We start from the raw sequence: 27810 nt of genomic DNA, 5'->3' as shown, positions 1-27810 counted from the left end.
TTTTACACCATTATAAATGCTGGAGGCAAAGCGGGGTTTAGGGTGGAGGTGTGACCCCTCATGTAATAACCTCGTGACCCCCTGAGAGGTCCCGACCCCCAGTTTGAGAACCCCTGGCCTAGGGAGGTTGTGGAATCTCTATCACTGGAGGTTTTTAAGAGCAGGTTAGACAAACACCTGTCAGGATGATCTAGGTAATACTTAGTCCTGCCATGAGTGCAGGGGACTGGACTAGAAGACTTCTCGAGGTCCTTTCCAATCCTAGACTTCTATGATTCTATATCGTCCCCCATAACATGTGACTGCCGGGTGCACCTGCATGTTATGGCAGCACACACATTACAAACTATACATACACAGGTGTGTTATAAGAGAGTCTCTTGTAGCATGCAGACCCCTGGCATATTATTGCTGGGTTTCTCATAACACATACTCATGCTTCTCTCATAATGTGCACGCAATGGGATATTATAGGGTCTCTCTATAGCCATGCACACAGTGCTAAATAGTCATTGTAGAGCATTTGATAACATGTACATTCAAAGCAGCAAAGAGTCCTGTGGCACCTTATAGACTAACAGACATATTGGAGCATGAGCTTTCATGGGTGAATACCCACTTTGTCGTGAACACCCATGAAAGCTCACGCTCCAATACATCTGTTAATCTATAAGGTGCCACAGGACTCTTTGCTGCTTTTACAGATCCAGACTAATATGGCTACCCCTCTGATACATGTATATTCAAGTATTTTATGGCAGGGTCTCCCAGAGCATTCACACGGTAGCTTGTTAATGTAGGATCTTCCACTGCCATGCACACACTGGCATATTATCATTGGGTCTCTGATAACCTGCACATACCAGCATGTTTTTAGGGCCTGACACACCAGGGGCAAACTGGTTTATTACTGTATGTTCCCTTACAGATTTGCACACACTGGCTAGGCACTGCAGGGTCCACTTTACTTCATTAAGGTCACCCATCCAGCTGGTTTAATTTAGATGTACATTGAAGTCATGTCTGCACTGGATCTATTTCAGTGCACAGTAGTTTTCACATAGTTTCTCCCTGCTGCAGCCTGCTTTACTTCCTCTTTATTTTTCCTTTTGAGGCCAACCCATATAATATTTGCAAGAGGCTCTCACTCCCTGGACAACAAGAAGAACTTCAGGTTGTCTTCACTTCTCACAAATCTCCCCAGCCAAGTAAATTTGCATATCCTGGAAACATCTAAAGACAGAAAGAGAGGGGGGGGTCAGAAGACGTATCTGGGAGCTGTCTTGGTCTCTCTGCAGCTCTTTCCTACCTGGCTTACTGGGACCAATTCTGAGTCACAAGAGCCAGCCTGATGGAGGGGGAACGAGGCAGTCGAATGACTGTGTTTAATCTCGTGGCTGTGTTTGAGGATCCCAGGTAAGGAGAAAGTTTCCTGACTGCTAAAGGAACTGGATACATTCATAGTGGTTAAGTCCATAAATGGCTATTAGCCAGGATGGGTAAGGAATGGTGTTCCTAGGCTCTGTTTGTCAGAGGATGGAGATGGATGGCTGGAGAGAGATCACTTGATCATTGCCTGTTAGGTTCACTCCCTCCGGGGCACCTGGCATTGGCCTCTGTCGGTAGACAGGATACTGGGCTAGATGGACCTTTGGTCTGACCCGGTATGGCTGTTCTTATGTATGTTCTTATGTTAAGTGCAAATCAGGACTCAGTAAGCAGGAGATGGATGGAGACAGGTTCAAGGAGAACGGGGGCTGAAGGGAAGTCTGTGAATTTGCTGACCATTAGAACTCAATTCAGTCCCCACTCTCCCTCTCCCCACAGTGAGTTCTGGGTATGTTCTGTTCTGCACAGGACCTTCAGGGTTACCCTGATTTATTATTGCTCATTTAATATCTATTTTAGTGCTGGTGCCAGATTTGCAACCCCACAATGCCGCAGCATCACAAAAGTTCTCCGTTCAGTCATGGAAGAGCCAGGGCAATGCAGTGCCTGTTTTCCCCAAAATGTCCTGCCAACATGTCTCCACCATGCCCTTGGGAGACCAGGCCAGTGGCTCAGAGGGAGTTCAGCAATTGTGGCTTTTAGTCCGCAGCCTCTCCATTGAGACAGCCAGTATAGAGACTAATAGTCATGGCAGGAGCTAATTGTCATTCGATGCGGACACTTGGCCACTCAGAACTTTACAAAGACCATAGTCCAGTTTGTTATTTGCAGCGATCTGATTCCCAGGTATGTTTGCACATGTGCCTGAGAAACCTACACCGAGAAAGGGAACAGAATATATTTAATTAGAGATTATGTTCATTTTTTGATACCCTATCAGTTTGCAACATTGCCTGGAAAAATAGTGTGACAGTTCAGAATATTTGGAAGACAGAAAGGTAGTGCAGTCCAATGGATAGTGCACTGAATGAGAAGTCAGGAGACCTCTTGCTTTGCCCCCAATTCATTGTATGGCTTTGGGCAAGTCACTTCCTCTCCTTGTGCCTCGGTTTTGCCATCTTTTATTAAATGGGGATATTGATACTTGCCCTTTTCTATAAAATGCTTTGAGATCTGTGGATGAAAAAGTCTATATAAGAGTTAACGATGATGATGGTGATTAATATGTGTTACTGTAATGCAGGGGTCAGCAACCTTTCAGAAGTGGTGTGCTGTCTTCACTTATTCATTCTAATTGAAGGTTTTGTGTGCCAGTAATACATTTTAATGTTTTTAGAAGGTCTCTTTCTGTAAGTCTATAACATATAACTAAACTATTGTTATATGTAAAGTAAATAAGGTTTTTAAAATGTTTAAGAAGCTTCATTTAAAATTAAATTAAAATGCAGAGCCCCCTGGACTGGTGGCCAGGACCCGGGTCATGTGAGTGCCACTGAAAATCAGCTCGCAATGGGTGTAACTTGCAGCAAGGGTGGTTTAGGTTGGACATTGGGAAAAACTTCCTAACTGTCAGGGTGGTTAGGCACTGGAACAAATTGCCCAGGGAAATTGTGAAATCTCCATCATTGGGGATTTTTAAGAGCAGGTTAAACAAACACCTGTTACGGATGGTCTACATGATACTTACTCCTGCCATGAGTGCAGGGGACTGGACTAGAAGACCTCTTGAGGTCCCTTCCAGTCCTACGATTCTATGATTGTAGGCCCAGATTAGGGTGACCAGACGTCTCGATAAAATCAGGGCTGTCCTGATATTTAGGTGTTTGTCCCACATCCTGACCAATCTTTGGTCAGGATACAATTTGTCCCGATATTTCATTCCACCGGCAGCACTCACCTTTTTTTTTCTTGCTCTGCTGGCACCCCCCTCCATGTGTCCCGATATTTTCTCCCTCTCATCTGGTCAGCCTAGCCCAGATACACCCTCCAGCAGGCCAGGACCCACTCATATCCCTCTCTGTAGACCATCCTTCCTCCCCCCAGTTATATAAGTTCTTGTAACTCACTCATTGCCAATGCACCTCCTGTGTGTGCACACATCTCCCACAAGCGCACACCTTCATCCACATACTCTCTTCATGCCAGCAGGGCGTGCACCTTTTTAGGTGTGTATGCAAGAATGCACACACACCCTCCCATGTGCACACATCCCTAATGTGTGTGGGGGGGTATACAGCCCACTTAGAAACACATCCTCATGTATGCACATCCTTGTACACACAGCCTAATGCACAAACTCATATATGCACACACTTTTGTGCATGCAAACATAACCATGTACACAGCCCCATACACGCACATGCTTTCATGACAACTCCTTATGCACACGCTTCACACATGCATACACAATGCCTTCACAAGGGGACATCAGGAGCATGCCTGCCTTTCTCTCTAAAGCTGCTGGGTCTTCTGAGGGTCCTTCCTTCAGACCTTTACTCTAGAGAACATTTGTACACCTAGTATTGTGCACTGGTGGGAAACTTCTCCATTTCTGTGTGCATTCTCAGTTGTGCTGATCCGGGCTAAACTCTTTTCTCTGTTCCACAATTGGCCATTTACATTTCATTTCCAGCTTCCCCATCTCCCAAACAAACCGCAAACCCTACTTTTATTTCCTCTTACAAAGCATAGCTGGAGATCAACAAAAATTTGCCACTGCAGCAAATCTGATGAAAAGATCAAGCAATGAAAGTGATCAAACCCCAGCTACATCACAGACCAAATTTGGATCTCAGGAACAGCTGCACGTGTCCAAGATCATGCGGATCGCAACAGTCAGGACAAAGCATGTGAGAGCTGGAGACAAAGCACTGTCATTTGAGGGGATCTTATTGTAGAAAAAAACTTCCTGAGCACACTGGGTGAATCTGGAGTCTAACTTTCTTTAGGAAGCTGGAAAAACTTTCCTCTTTGAAAGTCTTTCCGCCATCAGAATGGTACTCACAGCCCTTGACAACCCCTTCTACCTCTAGCCCCCAACCCTGATGCCTTCTCCCATTTCTACATTCCTGCCAAGCAAAGAGAGAAATTTAATCTAAAAAACTCTAACCCCAAGCAGAGTTTTGACCTTGAAATAGGAACTGTGCCAGCCTCCATGAAATCCATTAGGTATTTGGCTGTTATTAGTATTTTTACCTGGAAGGTTCCCAGATACTATGGTGATGGGCAACAGGATAAAACTCTAAAATAAATACCAAGGTTAACAAGAATAATTTTTCTTCCTCCTCCTTGTAACAACCTTTTATGTACTTGAAAACTGTTCTCATGTCCCCTCTCAGTCTTCTCTTCTCCCGACTAAACAAACCCCATTTTTTCAATCTTCCCGCATAGGTCATGTTTTCCAGACCTTTAATCATTTTTGTTGCTCTTCTCTGAACTTTCTCTAATTTGTCCACATCCTTCCTGAAATGTAGCATCCAGAACTGGACACAATACTCCAGTTGAGGCCTAATCAGCGTGGAGTAGAGCAGGAAGAATTCCTTCTCGTGTCTTGCTTACAACACTCCTGCTAATCCATCCCAGAATGATGTTTGCTTTTTTTGCTACAGTGTCACACTGTTGACTCATATAATATTTAGCTTGTGGTCCACTCTGACCCCAGATCCCTTTCCGAAGCACTCCTCTCTTGGTAGTCATTTCCCATTTTGTATGTGTGCAACTAATTGTTCCTTCCTAAGTGGAGAACTTTTCATTTGTCCTTACTGAATTTCATCTTATTTATTACAGATCATTTCCCAGTTTATCCAGATCATTTTGAATTTTCATCCTATCCTCCAAAGCCACCTCTCCTGGCTTAGTATCAACCACAAACTTTATAAGTGAACCACATTCTGGGTTCATGTGTCTGACGAAGTGGGTATTCACCCATGAAAGCTCATGCTCCAATACATCTGTTAGTCTATAAGGTGCCACAGGACTCTTTGTTGCTTTTTACACTCCGGGAAAATCTTTCCATTGCTGCTCTGCCCTCTGGGTCCTGCTAGGGAAGGGTCAGGATGCCCTAGATGCAGGCCAAAGCGGCCCATGCCCTGGGCATGTGATGAACCAACAGCCAGGTCTCATGCCCTCCCTGGCCTGTACTGCCCACATTTTTGGGCTGCAGTAGTCATCTCTGCCTCCCCTGGCAGCAGGGCCACCCAGAGGGATGGGCAAGTGGGGCAATTTGCCCTGGGCCCCACAGGGGCCGTCACGAGAATTCTCTGGCTCCAGCCCTGCCTTCCCCCAACCATTGGCGCATACAGGAGCGGCCCTGGACATAGCTAAAGTGGCCTGGCTTGGGCGGAGCCTGAGCTCCACCTCGCTCAGAGCCACATGGTAATGGGGTGGGGCTGCGAGCTCAGGTCCCGACGGAGCCAGGCTGCTGCAGCACTGTCGGGGGACCAGGGCAGCTCCTGGACACAGCGCGCTGAGGCTCTGAGAGAGGGGAGAGGCGGGGTAACCCAGGAGCAGCCCTGGACAGAACTAAAGTGACATGGCTCGGGCGGGACCTGAGCTCCTCCCCACTCAGAGTCATGTGGTAAGGGGGCGGGGCCTGAGCTCCTCCCTGCTCGGAGCCGCGTGGTAAGGGGGTGGGGCTGCGAGCTTCGGGTCGACCAGCGGGAACTTAGGCCCTGCTGGAGCCATGCCCTGCAACGCTGTCCAGGGCCGCTCCTGGATATAGTGCGCTGAGGCTCCGGTCGAGGGAGGAGGCGGGGGTAAGCAGCATGGCAGGGGGTTGGGGGCGTTGGATATGGGGCAGGGAGTCCCAGGGACAGGGAGGGGGCAGAGGTTCGGGAGGCCGTCCAGGGACCCGGAACGGGGGCTGGCATTGTGGCATCTGGGGGTCTGTCAGACTCAGTGGGGGGGCTGGAAGGGGTCAGGGCAGTACGGGGACACGGAACAGGTGGGTGAATGCGAGCTGGTAGGGTGGGTGGTTGGAAGTGTCCTCAGGGGGTTGGTGGCCAAGGGGCAGGAATGGTCAAGGATTCTGAGGGGCAGCGAAGTGGATGGGTCGCAGTTAGGGGGCAGGCCAGCTGTTTGGGATGGCCACCAGCCTGTCCTGACCCTAAAGCTCATTCGCAGTTTGAACTTGCAGAAGCTGATTCAACACAGAGGCACAGCTTTATCTTTCATGGGGGAGGGATGCACTGAGAGGTCAATTTACACCCCTATTCCTTCATCCCTACCAAGGGAGCACCCCCTCCCGCATTCCCAGGCCCAGAGGGTCTAAATTCCAGGTGGCTCCCAACTTTTATACTGACCCGGTCACATAGAAACTCTGAGTGACTCCCCTTAAATTTAAAAGGCACTTTTTACAATATATTCTACATTATTATAAATGTGAGCAAGCGGGTTTGACGGTGGGCTTGACAGCTCACAAACCCTCGGTACATAACCAAATACTCCCTGAGGAGTGTCCCAACCCAGTTTGAGAACCCTGGTATATGTTAGATTTTATCACCCTGTGCTCATCAGCAATCATGTGCTAGTTTTGAGCATTCATTTTCAAACTAGCTCATCCAGATTCTCGGAACAAGCCTCAAATGTCCAGTTCGATGGCGATATGTACATAAGCTATACTAAAGACAAACACAGTAACCATCTCCCAGTTTGTGAGGACCCCTAGAGCCAGCATTAGAAACGTTACATCATGGAGGTAGAGTCATTAATGCTATAGCCAGGGATGGGTGAAGGATGTATCCCTATCCTCTGTTTTTCAGCAGTGGGAAATGGATAGCAGAGAGAGATATTGATCTTACTGTTAGGTTACTCCTTTCTGGGCACTGCATTGGGCCATATTGTAGACAGGATACTGGGCTGGATGGCCTTTGGTCTACCGTATGGCGTTCTATGTCATAAGCTAAATAACCAAAGTCTATGGAGGACAGATACGAGTACAAGAGCCAGCAAGTATCAGACACCTGGAAAAATCGTCGATGGAGTGGGCTTAGCATTGTTGTCAAATCACTGAGGTGGTTCAAGACATTTTGGAATTGTTTTTAAACAGATTTTTTATTGTTTTTAAACATCAAACACAGCAAGCAGCAAATAGTTTGGCTCTTGAAACCCAAACCCATGTTCAGCTTTGGCAGGCAATTCAGCTTTTCAATTTAAAAGAAAGCACACACAAGATTTTTGAAGGAAAAGCGCATGTCGTGTGTTTTTTTCTGCTTTTTACAAAACCCTAGTTCGTCGCTCCAAAAAGTTTGACGGACAAATCATTTGTCACATCCTTTTAATGAGCCTTTAGTGCCTTTTAGCACTAGCTGATCCTGAGAACCAGTGATACCTTGTAAAGGTGACTTGAAAAGAAGCTTTCTCAAAACTGGGTTTGTGCTGAGATGCGGAAGGTTTTTAAATATTTATTTTTCCCAGGGCTGCCCAGGGGTGGGGGAAAGACGGTGCAAGTGGGGCAATTTGCCATCGGTCCCACGGGGGCCTCCATGAGAATATAGTATTCTATAATATTGCAACTTTTTTTTATGGAAGGGGCCCCTGAAATTGCTTTGCCCCAGGCCCCCTGAATCCTCTGGGCGGTTCTGCCTGGCAGAGCAGATGTGACAGGTGCCCTGCACCAGTCAGCAACCCCTTTGGCCCCTGCCCCATGTAGGTGAGATCACTGGTGGCTGCAGCAGTGGTCTGCACAGGGCGTCGAGGCTAGCACTGGACCATGACCAGAGGAATAAGAATGCTGTGCTGTTTCCATGATCCTAGGGCAGAAAAACCCTGCCAGAGTCCCTGCAAGGAATCGAGACAGCCCCCGACCAAGACCAAGCCAGCAGCACTGAACTCCACGGCATCCGCATTGCTCCCACTCACAGCAGACAGGGAAGCTCCGAGCAAGGCCAAAGGGGACAGAGCAGAGCTGGAGAACCAGCATGAGGGGCACCAGCATCCCCTGAGGGCAATCCAGCCGCCTCAGCATGAGGAGCCGGAGGAGAACCCGCCGCAGGGCCGGAGAGGGCTCACCGTCAAGTGTCTCAGTTCCTTCAAGAGCAAAATCAACAGCAGCAACTGGCGGAGTCAGCAGCCAGTGGATTCCCAGCCAGACAGCGAGTTAAGCCCAGGAGGCAGCAGGAACCAGGTCATTCAGTGCCTCTTTCCCCGGGAGGTATTTAAATGCTGGAGGGTAACTGAGAGGGTACACTATTAGCCCCCAGTACTGATGGTTATTGTTCCTAGACGGCCATCGGTGCACATGGCGCCAATCCCAAACAGAATAGCATTGAAGCTACAAGTCATAGCTTGGTAATGAACTGCTGAGAAGCACTGAAGCCTGAGGCTCAGCCCAGGGTGTGTGGTTAGAGCAGAGACCTCGAAGAGGCAGAACTGTAGGTTTCGAATCCCAGCTCTGCCACTGACTCTCTGTATGATCTGGGGCAAGTCACCTCACCCCTCTGTGTCCCAGTTTCCTCCCCAGGAAGGCTGAGCTTTTCAAAAATCCAGGCAGAGGCTACTCTGAGAAGAGGCCAGATTTTCAAACATACTGAATGATCGCTGGCTCCTGGGGAGCTCTGTGGCAGCTTAAATGGGGAGAATACTTTACCCGCTGCATCGAAGGGAGCTGTGAGTCTTAATTCTTGGTGAGGGCTTGTACAGTGCGGGAAGCTCCTGGATGACTGGTGCTGCAAGAAAGCAAAGTCTTATTAACCCTGGGTATAAGACAGTAATACTCTGTTGGCCCAATGTAAATCAACCTAGTTCTATTGACTTCTATGGTGCTACAGTGCTTTTCACCAGCTGAAGATCTGGTCCTGCATTTCTACAGTTATTCCCATCAGATATCAATGCACTATACAGACCACAGTGAGTTAACCCTTAGAGCACCTCCCCCCCGCAGCTTGGTATCATTATCCCTATTTTACCAAGGAGGAAACTGAGGCACAGATCTCTTGATTCCCAGCCCGAGCGTGCTTTCTCCATCTGCCCTGGGGCAGCTTCTGTAAACGAATGCAGGCACATGGAGCCTGTATGAGCGGAGGCACTTTTGCTTCATGCGTTTGTTAAGATCCCTCCACATTCCACTCAGCTGATAATGAGGTCAGCCTAATGCCTGGAGTAATGGCATGAAAACCACTGTGTAAAACAGCTGTCCCTGGGAGGGAGAGAAATCAGAATGGAAGCCTGCTAACGTGGCCCTGAGCATGGCAGGATGGGGAGAGACCTGCTCCCTGAACTTCAGAGCTATTTAGATGTCTAATTCCCATTGAAATCAGCCAGCTGCTCTTACTAAAAAGACCTCAAACTCTTTAATATCCATAGAGAGCAGGCAGGATGCTGTTTTTTAAAGTTTTAGCCAAAAGACCTTTCCCCCCTGAAAATGTAGTGGAAAGGGGTCCCAGCTTGTCTCCCTGAGTGCGCTGAGTCAGCCCAGCTGGCATTTGGACTTGTCTTCAGGGAGCCCAGGGGTAGATGCTTAGATCCCTTAGCCACAAGACACTAGTTCCTCTCCTCTTCTGTCTCTGATGTGTTAATGAATAATAGGACTGCTCTGATGCCACATGTATGGCCTATGGAATGCCAAGGGGAATTGCCTTAGACCCACTGGGACACATTCATCCCTAAGCTGATCTGGAAAAACTCCACTGACTTACACCCAGGGTGGCTTTGGCTCTCTGTCAGGTTGCCCATTGTTCCTACCTGCCTGACCAAACCCATTTTTCCCTCTGCCATACATGCAGGATCCCGAAGAAAAGAAAATTGCAATGGAGCTGTTGGAAACAGAGCAAGCCTACGTCAATCGACTTCACCTTCTGGACCAGGTCAGGAAGTAGCAGCCGGTCTCTGATGCCATCTGACCCAAACAGTTCAGTACAGGGCTGGAGAGTAAGAACCCAATGGCCTAGGGCAGTGGTTTTCAAACTTTTTTTCTCGTGACCAAGTTGAAGAAAATTGTTGATACCCGCGACCCAACGGGGCTGGGGATGAGGGGGTTGGGGTGTGGGAGGGGATCAGGGCTGGAGCAGAGGGTTGGGGTACAGGGGTGAGGGCTGCAGGGTGGGGCTAGAGATGAGGGGTTTGGGTTTGGTGGAGCTCAGGGCTGGGGTAGGGGATTGGGGTATGGGAGGGGGGGAGGCTCTGGGCTGGGGCCGGGGATGAGGGGTTTGGGGTGTGGAAGAGGCTGAGGGCTGGGGCAGAGGGTTGGGGTCTGGGAGTAAGGGCTGTGGGGTGGAGCTGGGGATGAGGAGTTTGGGATGCAGGCAGGGGCTGTGGATTTGGGGGGGCTCAGGGCTGGGGCAGGGATTGGGGTGTAGGAGGGGGTCAGGGTTCCGGACTTGGGGTGCAGGCTCTGGGGTGGGGTCGGGGATGAGGGGTTTGAGGTGCAGGAAGGTGCTCCAGGTTTGGGGGGATTCAGGGCTGGGGCAGAGGATTGGGGTGTGGGGTTGGGGTACAGGCTTACCTCGGGCAGCTCCCGGTCAGTGGCACAGCAGGGGTGCTAAGGCAGGCTTCCCATCTGTCCTGGCACTGCAGACTGCGCTGCACCCTGGAAGCGGCCAGCAGTAGGTCCGGCTCCTAGGCGGAGGTGCGCAAGTGGCTCCGTGCAGCTCTCACACGCAGGCACCACCCGCCCCGTGCTTCCATTGGCTGTGGTTCCTGGCCAATGGGAGTGCACAGCTGGTGCTCAGGGCAGGGGTAGCGTGCAGAGCCCTGTGGCCCCCTGCCTATGAGCCAGACCTGCTGCTGGCAGCTTCTGGGGTGCAGTGCGGTATCAGAACAGGTAGGGACTAGCCTGCCTCAGCCAGGCAGCACCGCCGATGGGACTTTTAACGACCCGGTCAGCAGTGCTGACCAGTGCCGCTGTGACCCAGTGCCTTCCATTCTGTGACCCAGTACTGGGTCGCGATCCGCAGTTTGAAAACCACTTACCTAGAGGCCACTTGCCTTAACAGTAAGGCACAAAGATCTGATGGGACTATCTGTTACGCACCTAAGGCCTGTAACCCAACTCCTTGAAGACACCTCTTCATCTCAGTGTGTCACCCCAGGCTGAACAAGTTGTTTCTGCAGCCCAGGCTGAGCAACCAAAAGGAATCTACTACACCCCAGGCGCAGAGCAGTCACTTTATGGATGCCTGGGTGTGTACGGGGATAGGATCACAGAAATGCAGGGCTAGAAGGGACCTCGAGATATCATCTAGTACCGCTCCCTGTGCTGAGGTAGGACCACATAAACCTAGAGCATCCCTGACAGAAGTTTGTCCAACCTGTTCTTAAAAACCACCAATGATGGGGATTCCACAAACTCCCTTGGAAGCCTGTTCCAGAGCATAACTATCCTGATAGTTAGAAAGTTTTTCCTAATATCCAACCTAAATCTCCCTTGGTGCAGATGAAGCCCATTACTTCTTGTCTTACCTTCAGTGGACATGGAGAACAACTGATCCCCATCCTTTTTCTAACAGCCCTTCACATATTTGAAGACTGTTACCAGACCGCCCCCCACCCCCTCCGCCGTGTTTTGTTCTCAGAACTAAACATAGCCCCTTTTGCTCCCAACCATTCACCGCTGTCACCCCTGGAACATGCTACCTTGCCTCAAGGACATCTCTGCTCCTAGGCCAGCTCATCTGATTACCTCCTAAGGAGGCACAGCTCCTTTGCTCATTAGGGAAACGCCTACGCCACTTACCTATATTCATCCCTGCAGTGTATCCCTGATAGCCCCACGCCTCTTTGGTAGCATCACCCTTCAGGAAGTGCCTTTGTCCCCATTAGTCCCTGAAGCATCCCTGCATTTCTCCCTGGAACACTCCATTACCTCTCAGTCCATTCCTTTCTTCCCAGCCCTTTTGTATCTAGGACCAGCTGTGAGTGTCCTTCCACCCTAGACACTATTCCACCTGGAGCCATATGGTCCCCAGGCTGCTTGCTTGTCTCTAAAGGAGCCTCTGAATTCCCTTCCTTTGTGGAGTGAAGCCTCCCCACTCAGGATGCTGCCCCTTCCTATTCTGAAATGTGTCTTTCCAGGTGTTTTTTACAGAGCTGATGAAGGAAGCCAGAAGTGGGAAGAGCATCCCGGAGGATGTGGTGAAAATGATCTTCTCCAACATCTCCTCCATTTACCAGTTCCATGCCCTGTTTTTCCTGCCAGAGCTGCAGAAACGCATGGAGGATTGGTGAGTTGGGGGAGCCAGGACACCTGGGTTCTATTCCTAGAATGAAGGGGTAGGTGTTGGGGGGAATTGGGGCTTACGATTAAACCTGAATGCTGAACCCGGTTTCCTCTGCAAGCCAGTGTGCTGGAAAGCACTTTCTCAAGACAATTTGAGCCAGATGCTGATACTCTTCCTCATGCTGAGTGTGACCTTATTTCATTGACTCATGGAGTCAAGTGCTACTCAGTGTGAGAAAGGGAACTGGATTCCTGTCCATTATTATTTTCATTTGCAGGTGCTTGAAGCCTGCTTGACATTTTGGCCTCCACACACAGTTAGTTAGCAAATCTGATGGGAGTTAATTTTTTTATAATGCTGTAGGAAGTGCCAGATTATTTCCCCAGGGCTGCCAAAATCTCACCGAACATGGACAGTAGCAGTGTCAGCTTTACGTACACGCACAGAGACACACTGTCTCTCTCTCAACCCTGCGCTGTATATAGAACCCTAGGCATGAGAAGTGTGTTCAGTCTCCATGACCCTTTCACCCTTGGCCTCTCTGCTGAGACTTTCGACACTGAGACACAGGGGGAGTGACTTCCCCAAGACCATACAGTGATCAGTGGCAGAGCTCGGAAGTCCCATGACTCCTAGTTCAGGTCCTGTCCAGGGTCAGTTGTGATGGGACTTTAGTACCATGGACACCTGTCCTCTAGAAATGCAACTGATGCCACCAATTCAGCTCCCCGATGCCACTGAATAGTCTTCAGATGATAACACTGAGTGATAACTCACTACCAGCCAAGGCCAGCAATCCAGATGTGGAACACTGTTTCCCATTACCAATTCCCAGAGCCTCCCAACTCCCCAGACACTGATAACTCAGCAGCTAGATAGAGTGATTAATAATAATAGTTATTATTAAATACCTAGCTCTTAAGAGCCTATTTCATTTATAGATCTCAAAGCACTTTACAAAGGAGTGTCAGTATCATTACCCCCACTTTTACACATGGGAAAACTGAGGCACGGAACGGTGATGTGACTTACCCAAGGTCACCAGCAGGCCAATGGCTGAGTCAATAATAGACTTCTGGTATCCTGTGTCCCAGTCCTGTGCTTTACCCACTAGGCCACATTACCTCAGTTTTGGGTTGAGCCAGAACCTCATAGGGTGCTTGGGTCTGACATAGAGGGATGAGAGCTGAAGATCCATTGAAACACTGTCTGAAATGTGTAATGACTCTTAATGCAACCCCGCCGCTGAGCCATTCAGCCCCCATCCCTCCTCTGGCTTTTTGCTAAGTCAGTGGCAGGTGAAAAGCCCATTCAGTTTCTCTGGGCAGCTTCCGCGGCTAGTTCCGCTGACCTGGCAGGGGTGCTGATCTTCTGGGTTCTGCCGGCAGGAGCTCCAATCCCAGGATCGGGGATGTCATCCAGAAGCTAGCCCCATTCCTCAAGATGTACGGCGAGTATGTGAAGAACTTCGACAAGGCGGTTGAGCTGATCACCACCTGGTGGGAGAAGTCCCTCCCCTTCCAGGAGCTCATTGTGGACATTCAGGTGACGCTCCACTAGATTTGGAAAGAGGCTGAGACCCACCTGGCCTCCTTGGCTTTGATGCTCAGCATGTTTCATGGGGGAGCCCCTTCACCCAACAGGTTCCTCCAGGCTGAGCTGAGGCGGGTCGGGGTGTGTGTGGGGAGCCCGCACTTCCACTGTGTGGGTGTCTCTCTAATTTTGGTTCTTTGCTGTCCCTTTCCAGAAGAGGGAAGTCTGTGCTAACTTGACCCTGCAGCACCACATGCTGGAGCCGGTACAGAGGATCCCACGCTATGAACTCCTGCTGAAGGATTACATCCGGAAATTACCTCCAGAGTCACCAGATAGGCATGACGCAGAGAGTAAGAGCTCACCCTGGGGGCATGGGCCAGTTGTGGGGCTGGGAGTCAGGAGACACGGGGTCTAGTGGCAGCTCTGCAAGTGCCCCTCTGCACAATGCGGGTAGTGACATTTATACCCCTTTGCGAGGCACTTTGAGATCCTCAGATAAAGGGGCAGGACAACTACAGTCCCTCCAGTGGACATCTCTGGAAGACCTGAAGTGACTCAGACCAGGGTTCACTAGCTAGGATGCTCTAGAACTGGTGCTGCTAACCACAGTTCCAAATGTCTTGTGATGTTCTCCTTGACCCATTCAGTAGCAAGAACACAGAGAATCAGACGGCAGGTGTAACCTGCTTCCTGGACCTGTCTAGTGCCGAGGACCAGCGTTTAGCTCCTTAAAGTCAAATCACCCAAGCGATCGACGTTGTCTTCGGTAGCATCACTTGAGCATGTTGGTTCCAGCCTGTCTTCCTCAGGGTGTGGAAGGGCTGTTGCTAGAGAGACGAGGCCAGCATGTGCAAGATGCTGTGATTTTTGGTGCCTGGGTTGAGACACCTCTGATTGTCAGATTGTTCTGAGCCTCTGTGGTTCCCACTGACTTCAGCTGGAGCAGAGGGGCCATCAGCAGGAATAGCAATCCCCGATGGCCCTGGAGGCAAAAGTATTCCTGTTACCAAGCTGTGGTCTCCCAGGAATTCACAGTGCAGCACACCCCAGCCACTCCACAAAGTTGAGCTGTTATGATTCCATCCAGTAGAGGGCAGTGGTGAGACACCCACATTCTCAGCAGACTTGGGCTGTGTTAGTAGGAGCATTATCGAGGGACATGATCATTCCCCTCTATTCAGCATTGATGAGTCCACACCTGGAGTATTGCGTCCAGTTTTGGGCCCTCCACAACAGAAAGGATGTGGACAAATTGGAGACAGTCCAGTGGAGGGCAATGAAAATAATCAGGAAGCTGGAGCACATGACTGACGAGGAGAGACTGAGGAAACTGGGGTTATTTAGTCTGCAGAAGAGAAAAATGAGGGGGGATTTGATAGCAGCCTTCAAACACCTGAAGGGGGGTTCCAAAGAAGATGGATCTCGGCTGTTCTCAGTGGTGGCAGATGACAGAACAAGGAGTAATGGTCTCAAGTTGCAGTGAGGGAGGTCTAGGTTGAATATTAGGAAACACTATTTCTCTAGGAGGATGGTGAAGCACTGGAATGGGTTACCTAGGGAAGTGGTGGAATCTCCTTCCTTAGAGGTTTTTAAGACCCAGCTTGACAAAGCCCTGGCTGGGATGATTTAGTTGGTGTTGGTCCTGCTTTGAGCAGAGTGTTGGACTAGATGACCTCCTGAGATCCCTTCCAACCCTGCTATTCTATGATTCTATGATTCGCCTCTGCACTGTACTGTTGGGAGAAATGAAAGGCGCCTCCCTCAGCCTAGTCCTTTTGGGGATTCTAAGCCCTTGTCCCCCTTCTGGTCTCATTGCAGAAGCCCTGGAAATGATTTTCTCTGCAGCCAAACACTCAAATGCAGCCATTGCAGAAATGGTGAGTACCAGCCCTCACGCTGCTGTTATTTATGATTTGTCTCGTGCTAGCTCCTAGATTCCCCCCAGCCAGAGACCAGAGCCCCACTGTGCGAGACGCTGTCCACATATGTAACAGAGAGCACTCTGGCCATATTCCACCCTCAAGAGCCCGTGCTGGAACAGGGAAAGTCTCATGGGTACAGGGCTGCCCACACCCTACCTACCGTAGGTCTTTAAATGCCCTCCATCACTGCAATATCTGAGCATTTCCTGATCATTCTCCTCACAACCCCCCTGGGAGGCAGGACAGGGCTGTTATCCCCTTTGTACAGGTGGGGAACTGAGGCACAGAGAGACTAAGGGATTTGCCCAATGTCAGACAGTGAGTCTGTGGCAGAGCAGGGAATTGTCCTGATCCTGTGTCCCAAGCTAGTGTCCTAACAGCTAGACCATCCTGCCTCCCAGGAGGCCAGGCAGGCAATTAGGGAATACGTGGTGTAGCGGTTAAAGCAGAACTGGGGTCATGAGAGAGAGATTCTATTTGTGACCTTCTATGTGACCTCGCTCCCCTTCTGTGTGCCTCAGTTTCTTTATATGTCAAAGAGGGTGATAATCCCTTAGCTGTGTCTCCTGAGGTTGTAAGGTTTGATTCATTAATGGTGGTTAAAGTGTTTTGAGATCCTCGGATGGAAATGCAAAGTATTACGATGGAAGTGCCGGGCTCAATGCAGGAATCACTGTATGATGTTCTCTGGCCTGTGCTATGCAGGAGATCAGATTAGACCAGAATGATTCTGTCTGGCCTTGAAGTCTATTATTTCCCAGCAGCCCTCGTGCTGTTGCCAGTTGGTATGTAAATGTCACATTGGTCTCTGAGAGACAAGGCAGGTGAGATGGTATCTTTGATTGGGCCCACTTGTGTGGCTGAGAGGGACATGCTTTCAAGCTTACACAGAGCTCTTCTTCGGGTCGCAATACCTTGTCTCTCTAATGTCCTGGGACCAGCACTGCTGCAGCAACACTGCAAACACTTGTTTCTGCCTGCAGGTGTATAGCGGTTGCTTCTGGCTCAGAAAACTGGCAGTGGATGACCCTTTATGCTGCAGTGATAGGGAGTGTGTGGGCAGCCACATTATAAGGCTCATTATCCTGCATTTGGAGCATCCTTGTATTCTCAGGTCCTCAGATGGTATAATTCAATGGAGCTAGGTCAATTTACACCAGCTGAGGATCTGACCCCAGATTTCTGTGTAGACAGTATTGGAAGCTGCTCTCAGAATGGGTTAAGGAGAAATCAGTCCCAGCCCAGCCTGTGCGGGCCGTGTGCTAAGACATGGAACCCCTGCGTTCTGAGGTAGGCACGAGCTGCCTGTGCCTAGGGAAAGAGAAACCTGCTTGAGCTGGGGTCTGAAACAGATGTGCTGGTCCAGAAAGATCCAACCCATCCCATCTGTCTGGAGTGAGTGGCCAGCTCCATGTGGCCAGAAGAGGAGGGAGACATCCTGTCTTGCCAGATCGGGGGTGGGCTGTAGTTCCCTGGCCGAAGTGAAGGAGAAACCCAACCTGTCCTGGTTCTGGGGTGTCCAACCTCTTCCTTAGAGATCCTCCTGCGAGGGGAGGAGACGTTGAATGCCAAGGTGGTAGATTTGGGGTGTTTTTTCTCCCTCGCCCCATCACTGGATCTTTTTCCTCCTCTTCTCCATTGGCCCAATCCTGCTGAATTCTCAGTACCTCCTGCACAGTGCTGAGCACTGCCGATTCCTAGGACAAACAAAGGAAGTCGTGGCACTCACCACCTCTAGGATGGAGCCCAAGGTCAGTGGCTGCTGAGGGTAAGGCTCAGCACCTTGCAGCATCTTGCAGCATCAGCGCAGCATAAACCCCCACCCAGTGTTTTTCCCCCCTCATCCCACTCTGTTTTCTTGGTTCCCCAGGAGCGTTTGCAGAACCTCTGGGAGGTGTATCAAAGGCTGGGGCTGGAAGATGATATCGTCGACCCTTCCAATGAGCTCATTAAGGAGGGCCCCATTCAGAAAATCTCCTTCCGCAACAACAACACATCGGAGAAGTATCTCTTCCTGGTAGGAGGGTGGCTGAGCCAGCCGAGGCGGGATGGGAGGGCAGGGGAGGAAAGGAGAGGGTCAGCAGCACTACGAAGTGGAAGGCTGTTTCTGGGCAGAGGATCAATGGAAGATGACAGGGCTGAGGGGAGAGAGAGAACAGAGAACCCTGACCACTTGCAGGCTTTGTCGTGCTGGATACTGTGAGCCTGATGTCCCCGCTGCTGCAGTTCCAATGTCCAGAGCAGCTCGGGTGCATGGACTGTATAGATCTGAGAGTGTTGGACACCCACCATGCCTAGGGATAAATGGCACCATAAGGGGCAAAGCATGGAGGTCCGGGCCCTTTGCTTCCAGAGCCTCTGGTCCCCCAGGCAAGTGAACCCTTTGGTTGCTCAGACAGTGCTTTGGAAATCCCTTGTCTTTGGGAGGAGTGCGGGGGGTGTTGGGACAGGGAGAGCAGACGAGCCATTTGGGCTGATTATTTTTGAAGGACCCTAAATGAGTTCAGCACTCAATTCCAATTCCATTGGGATTTCGGCAACTGACTCCATAGGCTCCTTTGAACCCCACTCCCCACCCCCAGCGTTGGTACCTGTAGATCCAGAGCATGTGGTGCCAAACGCTGTTTAGTTGGACATTTGCTCTGGGCACCTGGAGATCCTGACTGGCGCTGCCAGAGGATGGTGGCCCAGTCCTGTCCCGCCCCGCCTGTGCTCAGTGTACCATTGCTGCATGGTCCCCTTCAGCGGCTCACATTTGCTTCCTCACTCAGTTCAACAACATGCTGCTGTTCTGCGTGCCAAAGGTCATCCAGGTGGGGGCGGAGTTCCAGGTGCGCTGGCGGATCGACGTGGAGGGCATGAAGGTCAGACAACCCTTACACGTTGTTATCGCTTACATTTATACAGGAAACGGCTTTCGCCCCCAGAGCACCACTGAAAGGCAGCCACCTCTGGGGTGGAACATGGCTGCTGTTTAATAGGGCACAGCAACACTATATGACAGGAAGTGAAGAACAACTCTGTGTCCAGTGGAAACTATAGGAAGGGACTGAGGGAAGCAGAAGGTGATTTGGCCAGGGCAGCTGGTCTAATGCTTGTGAAAACATTCCCAAGGGACCAGGATCTTGAATTTCCACCTCACCTGAAAGAGCACCTCCCCAGTAGCACGACACGCACTGCTGACACGGAGGGAAGAGCGCCTCCTGCTGCATTGCCCACTCTACTTTCTGGAGCACTTGGAGGTTTTTTCTTCTCCCTTTCACATCCCTCATGCAAATACTTCCAGGTGTGACCCTGCTTAGCTCCCAGTATTTAAGATCAAAGCCTGCGCTGTTATGGCGTACAGAAGCTCCCTGCAGACTCAGGGCATGGCTACACTTGCAGATGTAGAGCACTTTGAGTTAAATCAGCCTTCGTAGAGTGCAGTAGGGAAAGCGCTGCAGTCTGTCCACACTGACAGCTTCAAGCGCACTGGTGTGGCCACATTCGCGGCACTTGCAGGGCTTTTGGGAGCGGTGCATTATGGGCAGCTATCCCAGCATGCAAGTGACGGCAAATGGGGGTTGGGTGAGGTGGAGTGTGACAGGGAGTGTGTGGTGTGTATGTGGAGGGAGAAAGAGTGGGTTTTTGGGGGGCTGAGAGCATGTCAGCATGCTGTCTTGTAAGTTCAGACATCAGCAGACCCTCCCCCGCCATCCATCACACACACACAGCATTCCACACTAACGATTGCTTTGTCTCAGAGCAGATAAGCAGCCGGCTGTCAGAAACGGAGCTTTCAAATGGCATATCTGCATTCCTACAGCGAGTTCAAAACAATGATAAGAGTGGCCACTTGACTTAAGGGGATTATGGGACGTTTCTGGAGGCTGATCAGAGTGCAGTAATGCAACACCTCATTCACACTGGCACCGCGGCGCTCCAGAAGGGGCACAGCAAACGTTATTCCACTCGCCGAGGTGGAGTACCAGCAGCGCTGTAGCTATGGGGTCAGAGTGCTCTATGTGCCTTACCAGTGTGGAGAGGGAGTGAGCTAGTGTACCCAGGGCTCCTTTAATGCTCTGTAACTCACAAGTGTAGCCATGCCCTCAGAGTAGGCCTTCCTGGAGCTACGTCCAGAGAGCAGACAAAGAGTTCTTTGGAACCACAGTCAGCAGTGTCCATAGGGGCATGTTCAACCTGTGCTTGGGCCCTGAATCCGTGGACTTAGAGCCACGGCATAGACCATATGCACTTAGAGTCCTCGGAGCCACCGGGTGTCTGTACACCTGAGAGGGAGGCCCAGACTTGACCTTCCCCGGGGCTGGGGAGCTGTTGGGGTATAGGCTTTGATCTGCCTCTGGCTCTGGTTCTAATGTCCCTGTCCCTCCCCGGATTCCAGGTGCGGGTACTGAAGGATGTGGAATTCCCTCACTCCTTCCTGGTCTCAGGGAAGCAGCGGTCACTGGAACTGCAAGCCAGGTAAGGGTGTGAGGGGCCCTCCTCCTCCAGCCCCAGCTGAGGAGCGCAGGGCCATGCTCTAACTGCTGTCTCCCCTTTGGCACAGGTCGCAGGAGGAGATGAACGCCTGGATAAAGGTACGAATGTGCGCCACAGCCCCTGGTCCCTGGCAGGGGTGGTGGTGGGGGAAGTCATGTGATTTTAAATATGGAGGTACAGACCCTCCTCCTGTGGGTCCCAATCCCTGCTCTGCCTCTGCAGGTAGGGCGGGTTCCTTGTGCTCAGGCTCTGGTTTGCAACGGGCAGGGCAGGCGGTGGAGGGGCTGTGCTAGGATCTGCATCCGTTGGGTGGCGTGGAGCCATGCTCCAGGCTGGTCTCCTCCGTGGCAATGCAAAGGGATGGGTTTGGGAGGGTGTGGTGGCTTTCTGCGCTGTTGTGTTGCTCTCTGGGGGAGGAGTTCACCCCCCACCAATCCTGCGTTGGTTCTCTGGCCAAGCCCCACTTAATCAGGTGTATTGCCGGGGCCCAGAATTTAAGTGCTTGTGGCCCCTGCAATCCGTGGTCTCTTCTGTGGCAGCCTCCAAGGAGGCCAGTTGGTGCCAAAAGTGGAGGTGGTATTTGCACTCCCACAGGGAACTAGCCTGAGACCAGCTGCTCATGGAATTGGGCTGCCGTTGGGATGGGCTGTGACAGCCCTAACCCCCCGCCCCGTCTTTGTTCCTCAGGCCTTCCAGGATGCCATTGCCAAGAAAGAGAAGCAGAGCGAGAGCTTCAAGACAGCAGTTCACGGTCCTGATGGGGAGGACCAGGAATTTGCTGTAAGCCTCACCCCACTCGTCCTGTGGCTACTAGCTGCTCAAGGCTAAGGCTCTCAGAGCATCCTTTTACCCTCATGAAGCCCTGCAGAGCTGGGGAGTCCTGTGGGGATGTGCAAGCTTCGCCCTTCGCCCCGTGGGGTAGGAGCAGAGAATGACTGGAGGCAGAGGAAGGGTGGGCTAGTAGGGAGAGAGGTTGCATTATGGTCATCAGGTTCCTTTCATGACAGCTGAATCTGGGCCAGGATTTCAGGAGACCCCGTGCGGTGACACTAGGCAGAACAGGCTGGGAGCTAGAAAAACCCACAGGATCTGCCTGTGTCCAGCCGCCTCAATAGAGAGTCCCCTTCATAGCTCCTGCAACACATCCCAGCTCTGCTCCACCAAGGTGACCGAGCCGTGCTCTCTCCTTTCCCCCGCGCAGTTCAAGTCGGAGGAGCTGGGCCGACGGGCCCCGCAGTGGGTGCGGGACAAGCTGGTGACCATGTGCATGCGCTGCAAGGAGCCGTTCAACGCCATCACACGCAGGAGGCACCACTGCCGGGCCTGTGGCTACGTGAGTGACCCCACTGCCTCCTTATAGGCCCAGCCCTTTAGAGGGGCCAGCAAGGGGTCCACCTCCCCGCCCCCTGCACAGGCAGCAGTCACACACTGCCCTTTGGAGTGGGCAGAGGAGGGAGAATAAAGCCCCTCGGTGTGGGGTGGGGCCGACTAAGGGTCACCAGAAGAAGGAAAAACCCATCCCCACAGGGATCCCCCACCAGGGGCCGGGAGATTGCCTGTTCCCTGGAGGTGTGGGGAAAGAGGTGGGGGCTGTCCATCAGGGCCCCACGGTGCTCGGCTCAGCCCCCTCCCTGCCCCTGATCAGGGTCTCTCTTGGGGGGCAGGTGGTGTGCGCCCGGTGCTCTGATTACAGAGCTCCGCTGCAGTACGACGGGAACCGCCCCAACCGCGTCTGCCTGGAGTGTTACGTCTTCCTGACGGGGCATCTGCTGCCTGAGGAGCGAGAGGGGAAGCACAAGGGGATCCTGGAGGTGAGGCTGCAGCTGGCGAGGCCTCTTGCTCTGCAGTCTGTCTCTGCCCCTTTCCAGCCCCGCCCACTTCCCACCCCGGGGTCTCTGGCCTGCTCCCTCCCTTCTGCAGGGGAGTCCGTGGCTACATCAGCCCAGCTGGGTTCATGTCAGGCACAGGACTCCCACACTGCTGTGGCGGTCACCAAGTGGGATGCTTTGGTGAACTGCCCCTTGCTTCTGGGAAGCCCTGAGCAGGGGATTTCATTGGGCCCGTCTGCCCACAAATCTGCAGTGTGTGTGTGTGCGTTTTGCCTTTGTGTTCCCTGCATGATCGGGCTTGTCCCATCCACGGTGCAACATGGGTTAATCATTAGAGCGGGGGCCTGGCAGGCGGGAGTCCTGGGCTTTCTTCCTGCCTCTGCCACTGGCCTTGGGCATCTGTGAGCTGCTGGTGCTCATCACCAGCCACGTTTAAGTCAGTGAGAGTCTGGAGTGCTTAGCACTTCTAGAAATCAGGCCAAGCGCCTCTCCATGCCTCAGTTTTCCCATCTCTATACATGAAGCCATTCACCTCTGAGTGCCCCAGATTCCCCAGTTATAAGGAGAGGGCAGGAATATTGATCTACTGCACGTCGGGGTTTGTGAGGCTTGTGAGCTCCTGATGGGGAGAAGAGGTAGCTGATACTGTCCATTTTGGATCACTGGGTTTTGCTGGCTTGTGGTGTTGCACACCCCCTCCTGCAGCTGCTTGGGTTGGAGTTAAGGTTGCATGGCCGGTGGTGTGACCCAGTGTTTCACATTTTGGAGCTGTCTTAGCCCTAGATGTTGAAGGCTTCCGCTCCTGGGGTGGGTCACGAACCCCACAAGCCTTTCCTGTCTGCCATACCTTGGCTGTGACTTCCCAGGGGAAAGGAGAGTGTTCTGTCCATGGTGCTGAACTGAAGCTGGAGCAGAAAAATCCACCTCTGCCCCCACAAATCTCCACGCGAACAGACCCAGGCAGAGACTGCCATGCCCAGAGACACCACTGCTCACATGCAGACCCCCACCCCCATGTGCGCCTGCATTGACATGGCCACACATGACTGTTCACACCCATTGATGGCCCCATGTGTGCGGAGACAAGGTGGGGAAGGCGATATCTTACTGGACCAGCTTCTGTTGGTGAGGGCGACAAGCTTTTGAACCACACAGAGCTCTGCTTCCGGTCTGGGAAACTGGCTCAGGGTGTCACAGCTCGATACAAGAGGGAACGGCTTGTTTAGCATAAGTAGTGACCATGTATTTCAAGGTATGTATCCACAGACACATGTGCGCACGCATGCATTTGAACACAGAAATATACACACATGTGCCCCTGCAGACACACGACTGCACCCATTCGTGGATATCCACAAATAGGCAAACACAGATACATAGATGTGTGTGCGCCCATGAACACACAGACATGAATGCAGCAGTTGTCCCACTGCTAATGGGATAGGCTCAGACCCGCTCCAACAGAGTAAGGTGCCTTTCACCTTAGGATCCATTCCAGACTAGCTCCCAGTGAGATGGTTAGATCTGGGCATTTGCCCTCTCCATGTTCCTCAAAACAGCCTGGATTTGCTCTTCTTGATTTATTCAGAGCCCTCTTTGACATGGTAACAGATGCAAACTCACCTCCCGAATTTGGATCTGAAACTTGGGGGACATGGCATGGCTGAGAAACAAGTGCAGTGATTTCAGGCACTCTCTGGTGCAGCAACCTCCCTGGAATCCCAGGGTCATGATCCTCCATGGTCCTCCTGTGTGTCCCAGGAGCTAAAACGCGTCAAGCTGGCTGGGTGCTTGGATGGGAGACCTCTGAGGAGTGTCCAGTAATGGGCTGCTGCTTCACTAGGTGGCACTCTACTCTCCTAGTAGTACTGAATGCCGTGCACCAGTGTGGCCCTAGGGGGCGATGAGATGTCCAGGTTCAAGAATTTGGATGAAAAACATCAATCCAAGGTGCTGCTCGATCATGGTCATTAAAACTCTCAGGCAGTGTTTAACAGGTGGGATGTTAGACCCAGCATCCAGGCCATATTCCAGCAGGGGACTGTTACATTCCACCAGCCTTTCGTTCCCCTCCCTGTTCCAACCAAAAATGGGATTTTCCACAACCTGTACAAAGCTCTTACATTGCCATGTCATGTTAAATAGCTGCTGCTTTCCACCCCAGAGATGGGTGCATTTCAACTGTGGGTGAAACAATCCCTGTTGACTCTGGTCCTGAAGTTTTTTTGCTGCAGGATGGCCCAGACTTCAAAGAGAAACTGCTGAGCTTCAATTCATATGCAAATTTGACACCATCAGCTCAGGGTTAAACAAAGACTGTGAATGGCTTGCCAACTACAGAACCAGTTTCTCCTCCCTTGGTTTTCACACCTCAGCTGCTAGAACAGGGCCTCATCCTCCCTGATTGAACTAACCTCGTTATCTCTAGCTTGCTTGCTAGCACATATATACCTGCCCCTGGAAATTTCCACTACATTCATCTGACGAAGTGGGTATTCACCTACGAAAGCTCATGATCCAAAACATCTGTTAGTCTATAAGGTGCCACAGGACTCTCTGCTGCTTTTACAGATTCAGACTAACATGGCTACCCCTCTGATACGTGCCTATGAGGGGTGCTTCTTCCTGACCTGAGGCAATGGCTGGCTTGTGCCCTGAAGCAAGAGGGTTTATAACCATTCTAAAACATTACCCTCTGTGCTGTGGGTAGACACAAATGCCTAGCTGTCTTTGGAAACCTATTAAGCTTTTTGCCTCTCTGATATCATGTGGCAGTGAGTTCCACAGGTCAAAGCTGCACTCTGGCTTTGTATTAGCTCACTAGGAAGCCTCGGGAAGTCTGAATCCATGAACATGTGGAAGGATTATAAAGGGGGATTGTTGGTTTCTTGGCAGAAAGAATCAGCGGAAATCTCGGGGCAGAGCCTGATGTGCAGTTTCCTGCAGCTGCTGGATAAGAACGGGAAAGGGGGGACACGGGGCTGGTTCGTGATCCCACAGGACGACCCCCTGGTGCTGTATGTGTATGCAGCACCCCAGGTAGGCGAGGGCTTGGTTCTCCTATTGCATTTGTATTGAGACCCTGCTCCAGCCACAGCAGCCTGGCAATTCGGCTGAGTTGTGCAGTGTAAAGCTGGTGCTGGATGTCTCCACTGACGGGAGAGAGCAAATGCTGACACAAACAAGCCTGAGACCCTGACTGTCCTTCCCTCCCTCCAGGATGTCAAGGCTCACACCTCCATCCCCCTGCTGGGCTACCAGGTGAAGGAGCCTCCCCAGAGTGACCCGCGTCACCTCTTCCAGCTGGTCCAGTCCAAGCAGACCTACACATTTGTGGCGGAGACGGAGGAGCTGAAGCAGCGCTGGATGAAGATCATGGAGCAGTCAGCCAGGGGCAATGCTTATCTCTCTGGAGAGGAGGAAGAGGACGATGACTCATTCGATGACCTGGAGTGATTGGGGCTCTCGGTGACCTCTTCTAGACTGTCTATGGATGACTCCAGTCCTTCATGTCGGAGAGCTCAGAAAGCGTGATCTAGTGGTCACAGCAAAGTGAGAGGGACTCAGGATTCCTGGAATCCTATCCCCAGTGCTGCCGCTCACTCGCTGTCAACTTGGGCGAGTCACTGGACTTTTTTTTGTGCCTCAGTTCTCCCATCTATACAGTGGGGATGAAGGGTACTTACTAACCTTTGTAAATTGTTTTGAGGTCTATCAAGGCAGGGCAGCATAGCCCTTACTGTTCCCATTGCCCAGTCTGTGGGTACGTCTACACTGCAGAGGAAGGCGTGATTGCAGCAAGTAGTAAAAAGTAGTGTCGTTTGGCACCATGGGCGAGCAATCCAAGTACATAGCCAGGCTCCCTGGCAGACTTATACACGGGTTGCTAGCCCATGCCACTGTGTCTAAATGGCTATTGTAAGCCGTGCTAGACAGATGGGCAGGCTAGCTAGGTGTGCAGGCCAGTAAGCCTCTGTCTCAGGCAAAGACGGCTCAAGCTGCAGAGTTTGGATCCCGCGGAGAAGGAGCCATCTGCAAAATTCAGATGTGACAGGAGGGTGGGATTTGGATCCATGAGCAGAGCCTTTCTAGAGGATCTGCTAAATGCCCCAGGACCCAGTGGGCAGTCCTCTTGGCTAATTAGCCATCCGCTTCTTCATGGGAGGAGATGATGGGAGGAGGGGAATGGGCTGGAGGAAGCTGGGGAAACAGACAATGAAGGAGGCTGAGATGAGGGAAGTGCTGCTGGAGTCATGTGGGGGAAGGATGGGGGGCTGGAACTGAATGACCAAATAGAAGAGGGAAGAGATGGGACGGGGATGGGGGGCCACGGCAGGAGGTTCCTCCCATGATTAGCTTAACCCAGCCACTCCAGCTGGGTGGGAACCAGGTTTCCCGTCCTGTGACAGTTTTTCAAGAGATCAAAACATTTTCCTGCCCAGACTTGGGATGAAAAATTGAAATCTTGAAAAATGTTGTAAACCAAAAATGTGGAAGGAGGAAAAAATACCCCACCGCCCCCGCTCCCCTCCAAAAGCAATCGGTTCGGGTCAATCGACATGTTTTGTTCCACTGCAGACCATTTTTCATCTTCTTACCTTTATTTTACTATCATTAGCTTGCATTTCAAACGAAAAGCTGCTTCAAACCAGAACTTTTGGTTTCGAAAATGTCCAAATGAAACGCGGTGACAGCTTTGAAACTGTTTTCCTTTTTTTCTTTCTTCAACTTGAAAAAGTCGTGGAAACTGCCCCTTTCCCAGGAGAAGTTTTGGTTTCGACAGATTGGCGTTTTCTAGTGAAAAACGTTTCACTGGAAAATTCCCAGCCACTTCGTCCTCTCATCTTCCAGTGAGAGCACTGGTAGAATTGCAGTTCCAGTGGGTGATCCATCATTCCACCAGTTGCCACCAGAGAGCAGTAAAACCTAACTGTTCTGCTGCACTTGGCTATGCTAGGAGTATCTAATAGATGTGACTTCTATTCACATTACTCTGGGGGAGGAGATCTTAAACTTTTCTAGCACCACCGCAAAGGGAGTGATAGTGGTGACAAACCTCAAGGGTGATGAAGCGCAGTTTCATTCAAGTCTTTACTTTGTCTTACTTTCTTGGTGAGTTTCCCAGACTGGTGTGATGGAGATTCTGGTACCGCTCTCCATGTCCGTAGCATGGGGGAAGAGGCTGTGCATGTACCAAGGCAGGGCTCTGCCAGTGCATGCCTATACAACCTGCAACCGTCCCTGGCCTGGGACCCCACACACCGCTGCCAGTGAACCTTCTCCGGACCCGAGTTGCAGCACTCTTTGCTAGTCCAGTTCTGGAACCCCACAGCTCGGCCAACACACTCTATTCCTGACCAACTACTCCTGCAATTTCTGTCTTAGGCTCCCCACCTTGCTCTGTCAATGCAGCCTAATTCTGACTTGCAGCAGTCCTGGGACCCCCAAATATCTCCCACAGTCCCACTTGAAACTGAACTGCAGCATGCTCTGCTATTCCAT

The 27810-nt window shown here is 51.4% G+C and overlaps 1 protein-coding gene across 1 annotated transcript; it reads left to right on the top strand.

The window, feature by feature from the left end:
- Positions 1–1151: 1151 nt before the first annotated feature.
- On the top strand, positions 1152–27010 carry FGD2 (FYVE, RhoGEF and PH domain containing 2). The gene is made up of 16 exons (XM_032804865.2): positions 1152–1416; positions 8143–8512; positions 10110–10190; positions 12397–12545; positions 13931–14087; positions 14290–14428; positions 15897–15955; positions 17871–18017; positions 18772–18864; positions 20382–20461; positions 20547–20577; positions 21167–21259; positions 21681–21812; positions 22144–22290; positions 25204–25347; positions 25528–27010. The coding sequence occupies exons 1-16, from the start codon at positions 1352–1354 to the stop codon at positions 25762–25764; spliced, it is 2124 nt and encodes a 707-aa protein (XP_032660756.1). The 5' UTR covers positions 1152–1351; the 3' UTR covers positions 25765–27010.
- Positions 27011–27810: the final 800 nt, after the last annotated feature.

This window comes from Chelonoidis abingdonii, chromosome 4 (genome assembly GCF_003597395.2).
Source record: "Chelonoidis abingdonii isolate Lonesome George chromosome 4, CheloAbing_2.0, whole genome shotgun sequence".
NCBI classification, from domain to species: Eukaryota; Metazoa; Chordata; order Testudines; family Testudinidae; genus Chelonoidis; species Chelonoidis abingdonii.
The sequence above is the reverse complement of the archived record's forward strand: the minus strand, read 5'-3'. Positions and strand labels throughout refer to the sequence as shown.